The 9,026-nt window shown below is 55.0% G+C and overlaps 1 protein-coding gene across 6 annotated transcripts in view; it reads left to right on the top strand.

The window, feature by feature from the left end:
* MTMR1 (myotubularin related protein 1) overlaps positions 1 to 8,532 on the top strand; it is a 42,825-nt gene extending 34,293 nt beyond the window's left edge. For all 6 annotated transcript variants that reach the window (XM_004715605.2, XM_030889018.2, XM_013007972.2 and 3 more), the window contains 4 exons: positions 1,549 to 1,641; positions 2,814 to 2,927; positions 3,974 to 4,150; positions 6,960 to 8,532. In XM_004715605.2, the coding sequence (XP_004715662.2) occupies positions 1,549 to 1,641; positions 2,814 to 2,927; positions 3,974 to 4,150; positions 6,960 to 7,124 (549 nt within the window). In that variant the 3' untranslated portion in view covers positions 7,125 to 8,532. The remainder of the gene's footprint in view (positions 1 to 1,548; positions 1,642 to 2,813; positions 2,928 to 3,973; positions 4,151 to 6,959) is intronic.
* Positions 8,533 to 9,026: the final 494 nt, after the last annotated feature.

Here is a 9,026-nt window from a genome sequence, read left to right as displayed (position 1 = left end):
GTTCCCAGGGCTGAGCACAGGGCATGGTCCATGGTCCAATTCTGGCAACAATTCACTACCTGCTCTTACTTTAAACATTAGTGTTGGAAAAGAAGACACAAAATCGGACCCTGATGACAGATAGAATTCAAAGGTTTCACCGGGAGAAAAGGAGCATATCACTCCCATCAAGAGTAACAGTCTTGGAAACCCACAGGGGCAGTTCCACCCTGTCCTGTAGTCCCTGTAAGTCAGAATTGACGCAATGGCAGTGAGTTTGGTTGGGTTTTGCTACTTTTATAAGGAGCCCTGGTGTGGTACTGGGTTACTTGGTAACTCAGTTTGGGCTGACCAGCTGCTCCTGTCCAGCTACCCTATGGGGTCGTCAGGAGTTGGGGTGGGGTTGATGGCTGTGGGAGTGTGGTAAGCCTTTTTATGCAAATTCTTCCTTAACGGTTACTGACTAGAGTCCAAGGCTTCTACTTGCCAATGGTCTCTTAGCTACTGCCAAATTTTGAGCCCATAACCCTCTCCTCTCAGCCAGCCAGCCCTGTAGTTGTCAGCCAGTGAACTTTATTGGGAACCTGCCTGGCGAGGAAAATACAAAAAGGAGGAGGATGAGGAGTTTTTCAAAACCCATCAGCACATGCATGGTTAAATCGTGTGGTCTGTCCACACCCTGAAGGAGGTCCCTTGGCGGCAGAGTAGGGAAGCCCTAGGCTTCTCCCCGCAAGGTCAGCGGTTCACACCTAGCCCCTCCACAGGAGAAAGATGAGATTTTCTGCTTCCATAAGGAGTTGCAGTCCTGCAAACCCACAGGGGCAATTGGACTCTGTCTTATAGGGTCACTGTGAGTCAGAATCAACGTGATGACAGTGAGCTGAAAACTGATAGAGCCTTTATTTGTGGACTTGCAAAACCCTCAGGTACCTTAAGTTCTCACTTCAGAAGTGCGCTGCCATTGGGATTCTCAGAGATGTTGCTGATTCTCCATCTGTCTCTGACTTTTTGTGTCTCTTGGGGCGGCAGTTTCATACACTGTGTCTTTCCCGTGATGCTTGTGTTCTATTTCCATAGTGGTTTTCCTTCTTACCAGGCCCCTCCTTTGGTGGTCCATTTTGAAGCCTTCCTTTCGAATACGGGTTGGCTGGTTGGAGGACACGGGGATGTTTGTTAAGCCTGTTTACCAAGATCCATGCCCTTAGGTGTGAAAACACTGATATCCTGTAAAATGTGCAAAGGCAGGAATGGACCACAATTCTGGGCTCTTAAGGGTATGAGTTACCCCCACCCCCACCCCCAACTGTCCTTGGCATTAAACCCTATCTTGATTTTGACTCCCAGACTTCCTGAGAATTCTGGAAAGTGGCAGGGGGTGTGAGGGAGCCTTTGGTAGGCGGTGTGTGAGGGAGCATTCCATATGCCAGTGGGAGCGGCCCCCTTTTGAAAGGCTTCCTCTGTGTCCAGTGACCTGGTCAACCTTGGGGTGGACAGTTGAGACCTGATTCCTGAGGCAATGCGAGGGGACATACATGAACCGGAAGTTAATTCCTCTTTTCTCTCCTGCAGCGTGTGGGCCACGGGAATGACAACCACGCTGACGCAGACAGGTCCCCAATATTTCTCCAGTTTGTTGACTGTGTGTGGCAGATGACAAGACAGGTAAGCAGCCCAGCGCTCCGGGTTGAGCGATCGACAGGCGCTTGCACTTTCCTTCGCAGCGAAGCCCTGTGTCTGTATCCCTTGGACCCCTCCCCGACTTAGCCCCTGTGGAGTCCAGTCGCTGTAGAGATATGCAGAACATTAGAAACAGCCCATGTCACTGTGACCGCTGCCATGGTGGCCTTCTTCCAGGGCCCCCAATGAGCCAACAGCCCTGTCACTGACAGCTAGCACATAGCACAACCCACATCCTGACGCCAGCCATAGCCGCTCCCACCCCAGGGCCAAGGCTTAACAGCAGCTCCCACACCCCAGTGCACCCAAGAAAGCAACCCCGCTGTCCTTAAGTTGACCCAGACTCAGCACCACGAGACAGTGGGGTGGACCTGCCCCACAGCATTCCCATGGCTGTCATCAGGGGCTTTGAACTGCTGATCTTGCAGTTAGAAGCCCAACTCGAGTCCCACAGTGCTACCAGGGCTTGAGTGGCTTCTGAACCATAGTGACATGGGAGGACAAAGAACAAGTGGCCCACAGATTTTCCGAGGCTATGAATCATTATGGGAGCGGACTGCTTTATCTTTCTCCTATGGAGTAGCCAGTAGGTTCAAGCGATTGACCTTCTGGTTAGCAGTCCACTGTGGACTCCACCAGGGCTCCTAGCAGGCGTGCCTCTACAGGAGGCCCTCTTCCTTGACCTAGCTGACCCATGGCTGTACCTGCTTCGTCCCTGATGTCTAACCTCCAAGTCTTGAGTTGGGGTCTTTCCAGGAACAAGAGACAGTAAAGTGTGGCTTAAAGGAGGTGCTTCCCCTGAGTGTTGGATGTACCTCTGCAGGGCCAGAGTCTGGTCCCTCCCTCACCCAGTCGATCATCAGCCAGAAAGGTGCTCCCCAGAGAGCCAGCTCCTCTTTGGGACTCACCACCACCCCAGGGCCTTTCCAGAGCCTGTCATTGACCAGTCTACATTCCCTGCCACCAACCCCTAAGACACAGGGATTTCATGCTACAGCCAGCATGAGGCTCCTCCATGCAGCTGGCACATTTTATGGCCCCACCCCCCAGAGAGGCCCAGAGGATCTGTACCAGCTGGGCCAGCAGGCTCCGCATTCCCTGGGGCCCTGTCTGGTCGGTTGTTTCCCAGCCAAACCTCTGTCTTCTCGCCATTGCAGTTCCCGTCCGCTTTCGAGTTCAACGAGCTGTTCTTGCTGACAATCTTGGACCACCTCTATAGCTGTCTCTTCGGTACTTTTTTATGCAACTGTGAACAACAACGGTTCAAGGAGGTGAGCCTGCTAGAGCCCTACTCTCCGACCAGAGCCGCTGCCGAGTGGGGCCGGCTGTACCAGGAGCAGGTGCCAGCCCCACCCAGGGCGTCCAGTCCTGGGGGCCCAGGGGACACAGCCCCACTAGGTGGGCATCTTGATGTGGCCCTGCCGTCAGCATGGCTTGCTGAGCTCCATCTTTACCCCACCTCCAGGGCTGCTCCATTTTGCAGCCCGCGTGCTCAAGCCCCACTAAGTGGCCCTTTTTCATGCTCACTCTGCTTATCCTGCCCCCTTGCATGACTCCTGGGTTTTACCCACATAAGTACAATTTTTTTAAAATCATTTTATGAGGGGCTCATACAACTCTTATCACAATCCATACACACATCAATTGTGTAAAGCACGTGTACATTCATTGTCCTCACCATTCTCAAAACATTTGCTCTCCACCTAAGCCCCTGGCATCAGCTCATGAATACAATTTCTGTAAAACACACACACACAGAAAGGTCATCAATGAAGGGCCTGTGTGTAGGCAGCTTGGGAGGAAGTATGCAAGCTTGTGACCCAAGCAGCAGGCAGTGTCTCCTTTTGACTTTGAGCATTCTCATTTTGACGCTGCCATTGGGCAGCATGACCTGGGCCTGTGGGGCCGGGTGCTGGCTATCACCTTAGTGATGTGTGTACTTCTCTGCACAAAGTCGCTTCAGCTGGGCCCCCCCCTCAGCTGTAAAGCCTACCCCCGCTGCCTAATGTGAACAGTCACCTAACAGACTCCTCAGGGGCAAACATTCATTGCTTCTCGGTGGGTCTAGATTCTCTTACCCCCATCAGCCCGGGATTGTTAGAAAGTTCCAGCTCCACCTTCCGCCGACCTCAGCAGCTAGGTTAGCCCCAGAGAACAACTGGTCCCCAGCATTAAGTCCCTGCTCCGCCCGGCTTGGAGTGCACAATGAATTCACTGCCTTACTAATTCACATCCTTTCCTCGATTGCAGGCCAACTCATGCTGATATGATGGTGAATGGCATTTATTTGAGTAAATTCCCCTTTTTCGCTTTTTAGGATGTATATACAAAGACTGTATCGTTGTGGTCCTATATCAATAGCCAACTCGATGAATTCTCTAACCCCTTCTTTGTGAACTATGAGCACCACGTGCTGTACCCAGTTGCTAGCCTGAGTCATTTGGAATTATGGGTAAACTACTATGTACGATGGAATCCACGAATGCGACCTCAGGTATGTCTGTTTACTTCTTCACTTTCCAGAATCCCCGCCCACCCCGCCCCCCAGCAGCCTGCTGGGCTAGTGTTAAACCTCTCTCCACTATGCCCTCTGCTGTTGAAGCCCCCCCACCCCCGAGTCTCCTGGTGATTCCTCCAAGTGGCCTTTCAGGGGCTTCCTGGGGCTCTGTGGGAGGTTCCCAGATACAGGGTGACATAGCAATGCCAAAAACAAGCCAAGGCAGCTGTGGGTAGGAGTCGGGCTTCCTGTGAAGAGGGGAAATGGTGTCAATACCCCTAACCATACATCTTCCCTGGACCATTTCCTCAGAGGTGGAGAGAAGTTCCAGGTCAGCTTGGGCACAATTGTTTGGGTCCAGACAGAATCCAGCCCAGATGCAAACTGAGGGAGAAGACTCTTTGGAAATGGCAGGTGTGCCTGAACTTGCAGGGGCTGGAGAAGTAGCCAGGCTTTGCTTACAATGCTGCCTGAGAGGGCCTGTACTTCCCCAAGGCAGGAACTCCCAGCCCACCGCTGCCCATTCCTGCCCTGCCTCAGTTTTTGCCAGGCTGTTTTGGAGGGCGGGGTGCCAAGAGACTACAGAGTAGTCCCCACAGAAGGAGCTCCAAACCGGCTTTCCTTGGTGATTCAGCAGGGTCGAGGATCCACAGACTTTCTTCACCATTCACAAGAAGCCTCACAGAGCTGCTATTGGAAGGGAAAGCAGTGGACCCTGCTGCTCAGTGTGCTCACATGATCCGGCCTGACCCTGGCCCAGAGCACCTTCCCATCACAGCAGCGCCCTCTGCCGGCGGGCTGTCTGCACACACATCTCCTACCCTGACCTGCACACAATTCCCCAGGGCTGAGACCAGCTCTGTGCCAATGCTACTTGGCAAATGGGGCCTGCGGATGATGACAAGGCCAATTGTGCTGTGGTAGTGCTACCACCGGACCGTCTAGCTAGCGCGTGCCCAGCCTGGGCGCTTTACACACATGCTGCAACTCAGCAGCCAGTGTGAGACGCCACAACTAGCTAAAGTTGATCGGGTGGCCAGGTGGCATGCCATAGGGGTTTAGACTGTCCCCCAGGGGCCATGGAATTCACTTGGAAGCACATGGAGTTGTCTGACAAGGCCCATGTCGTGTTTTAGATCTAGATCGCCTGTCAGCACAGATGGCAGTGGAGCCTGGGGCAAGGTGCAGATGAGCAGAACGGTGGGCTCCCAGCTCTGAGGAGGCCCATCAGGCCGCCCACTTCCTTAGGGACCAGCTTGGCTTGTGCCACTCACGCTAGCAGCCCTAGGCTTGTGTCTGTGCACTTTCTGGAATCGGGGCTACATTGCAGCCTGGGGGCATCTCTTTCTGCTGGCCATATTAGCCACAAGGTATACCTGGGCCTGAACTGGTAGGGTCACGTGGTGGCCACCAGGGCCTGCACAGTGAACAATATTCTCTTGTGGCGGTATCCCTTGCCCCCAGCTTCCCAGGGCCGCCAGAGAGGCATGTTCTTAGCCTAGTGGGCGCTGCTTTTACCCTGGCACACTCTGTCTTGCACCTGCAGAGGGACGGGGTAACTAGGGGAGTAGACAGTGACCCCCATCCACCCACACCCCTGGTCTGTGCCCTTGGTGGCGGTCCCCATGTTGTCACAGGATGAAGCTGAGCTTGGTGAGGAAGGAGCAGTGCACACATGGAGGATGCCACTGGGACGAACGGGCAGGGGGAGTGGAGGCCCGGGAGACAGAAAACGGGGTGCCCAGCCTAACTTGTTATCTGCCTGGTGGGCAGTGACTGTAGATCATTTCGTGCCGTAGACAACCCGAGCTCCTTTTGTCTAGACTAGAGCCTCCTGAGGGACGATTTAAAAGAGCAGAGGAGTGCCCATCCGGCAGTGGGCGCCCCTGTTCTGCCTGCCACTAAGCCTCGCTCTGGCTGCGGGCACCCATATGTCCGCAGAACCTCGCTCAAAGTTCAGTTGTAAAAAGTACGGGAGCGAGGACTCTGATGGGTTTGCAGTTGGTGGTCTCTCTTGAACCAGCCTGCCGCCAGCTACCCTCCTCAGGAAAGTAGAGGCAGAGGGCAAGCCCCACCCCCAAAGGACCCTGGGCAGGCACTGCCCTCGTGAAAGGGGTCGCTGCACTTGGTAAATGACTGGGCGTGACAGCGTACACTTCCGCCGTCCGAGGAGCCCTGGGTTGAAATCGTGATGACAGCCCTCCCAGTGTCTCAAGGTTAAAACATTGCCTTGAAAAACCAATAGAGCCACATTAAAGTAGACATAGCCACGCCTCTGACTCCTAGCGACCTAAGGGAACAGAGTAGACCTGCTCTCTTAGCTTCCCGAGGCTGCCCATCTGGACGGAAGCAGGCTGGAACCTGTGTTGGGCTCAAACCCACCGCACCACCAGTGCCCAAAGTTCCCACGTGACCCAGCACCTCCACTCCCAGGAACCTTCCCCGAAGGCCCGAGGCCTGACTAGGAGCAGACCAACGTCACCGGACCTGCGCCCATGGCCCTGCAGGTCGCCCACCGCGGGAAGCAGGAGCACAATCCCGGCCACTCTGAGGTGCCAGGAAGCCAGTGGGCCCCAAGAAATGGTGTCTGTCCCTACTTACGTGAGAGTGCGTGGAGAGGCAAGCGTATTACTGGTTCCTGGGAGCGTGTGTGGGGCACAGTGTTCGGGGAGATGACAAGGGGCCAACTGCCCATACGGAAAGCCCCAGAGTCAAGCTCCTGAGACCGGCTCAAGCAGGCCTTCATTCCAGAAGAGAGCAGTGCGCTTGGGGGCACCTGGTCACTGAGCTGTCTGTCTCCCTGCAGATGCCAATCCACCAGAATCTCAAGGAGCTCCTGGCTGTGCGGACGGAGCTGCAGAAGCGGGTGGAGGACTTGCAGCGCGAGGTGGCCGCACGCTCCATCTCGTCATCCTCGGAGCGCGGCTCTTCGCCTGCGCATGCGGCCAGCCCGCTGCAAACGTCAGTCTGAGGCCTCAGGCCAGCACCTTGCGGCCGCCCGACTGGCCAACCGCTGCGGCGGAGCTCATGGGCTGGGCTTCAGTCCTGTGGCCTCCAGCCGCGGGCCGCCCATGTGGCTGGCCGCCAATTCCACCCAAGTCCCCGTGCCAGTGCATTTTGTTTCGTCAGCAGCCTGTTCTTCTGTCGCCAATAGCTCAGCCCCGTGAGCCACCTCCTACGGTCAGGCGGCTTTGGTGCCATTAGAGTGAAGGAGTGCAATACTCTGGGTAAAGGGCATTTTCCAGCCAGAAACCTTCCCTCCAAACCCCAACCCGCTTCCCACAGTGGCGGTCCTGGCTGCTTGCAGCCCTGCCACAACCTGAGGACTGCTTCCCAGGTACCTGCACGCCCGGCCTGCCTGCCCGTTACTGCTGTGTACAGAGAGGGTATTTTTAAAAAGAGAAACAAGCCTTTATTTTCCTATGCCCCTTTTTTATGTTTAGGATAGTCAGCCGGCCGGGAGAAACCGGTCCCCAAAAGCTCCAGTCCGTTGGGGTGAGGAGCGTCTGTAACCAGGCTGCCATCCTGCCACTTAAACTGGCCGGGGACCCTCTTGCTCTGGGATGGGAAACCCAAAGCTCTCAGCCTGCCTTCTGTCAGAGCAGCTCTTCCAGCAGGCGTGCACGCAGCGACGCCCAAGGCCGCCACTGTGTGCTGGTAGCCGCTGCTCGAAAGAGCAGAGGATGGCTACCGCAGGGCTCAGTCGCTCCTGCCGGGGCTAGAGCTCCCAGTACTGATGGTTCCCTTGTTCCCGAAGAACCCCACTGCCAGGTTACAGCTCGCCCGGGGCAGGCCACTCAGTACCGCCCTCCATCGTCTCAAATGCCTAGGTGCTTCGAAGTACAACTTGCGATTCACCTGGTTCTGAGAACGTGTTCTTCAAAAGAACTTTGCAGGCAAATGCTTAGAACCTTCTATGAAATCAGGGCTCCAGGCTTCCCGCTTCAGTTGTGTGCTTCCAAATCCTAAATGAATTGAACTGAGCTTCCAATTTGTGCTCCAAACACAAAACAAAAGTGTATTCATTGATAAATTTGTTTTGTTTTTGGGGTGCTGTGAAACGCATTTTCTCAGCCAGCTGCCCTCGTGTGGTGACAGCCCAGAGCGAGCTAGCCTGCTGGGTCTGGCTGATGGGGCAGGGTTGCTGGGCACACAACCCCCTCCCACACACCAGGCTCGCTCCATGAGCATCCTAGGCCCTTGCAAAAACAACGGGGTGCAGTTTGGTTGCTTACACCAGTTCTTTCTCTGGTGTATTCAAATGTACGAGAATGGAAAGCCCTCCCGGTTCAGGTTTTTAAAAAGCTGGTACAGTCTTGTCTTTGCCTCATCTGATGCACTGTTTCGATCTCTAATTAAAATGATACTGTTTGCTCCTGCGTGTGCTTTTTTTTTTTTTTGCCACCTCTTTATAGGAATTTCTGTCATGTTTTTCTCTGAAACAAAATAGGGGATCAGCCCCTTCCTCTGGGCTCTGAACCACTCCTGTCCAGGAAGGGCCTGCACAGGCTTGAGCCCCGGGAGCACGGTGGGGTAGGCATAGGTGGATTCAATATACCAGCCAGCAGTCAGCTTCCAGGTCTGTAATGCTGGAAGCTGTGACGTACAGAAAACACAGGGGACTTGGCTAGGGGGTGGGGATGCCTGAGCAGCCCCTGGGCCTCCTACTCCCAGGGTAGCTGGGGACTCTGCCCATGCTGGGGTGGGGAAGGCTGCATGGTGTCGCATCATCTCCTGCAGCTCACTCTGAAGGACTACATGTCTGTGACCCTCCACCCAACTGTGGCAGAGAGGGAGCAGGGGGAGGGGGAGGGGGCCCAGGAAATCCCTTGCCAGGCAGCTGTCAGCCCCAGCACGCATAGAAGCTAGGCTA

This window comes from Echinops telfairi, unplaced genomic scaffold (assembly GCF_000313985.2).
Source record: "Echinops telfairi isolate 266 unplaced genomic scaffold, ASM31398v2 ScPeMD7_7472;HRSCAF=8510, whole genome shotgun sequence".
NCBI classification, from domain to species: domain Eukaryota; kingdom Metazoa; phylum Chordata; class Mammalia; order Afrosoricida; family Tenrecidae; genus Echinops; species Echinops telfairi.
The sequence above is the reverse complement of the archived record's forward strand: the minus strand, read 5'-3'. Positions and strand labels throughout refer to the sequence as shown.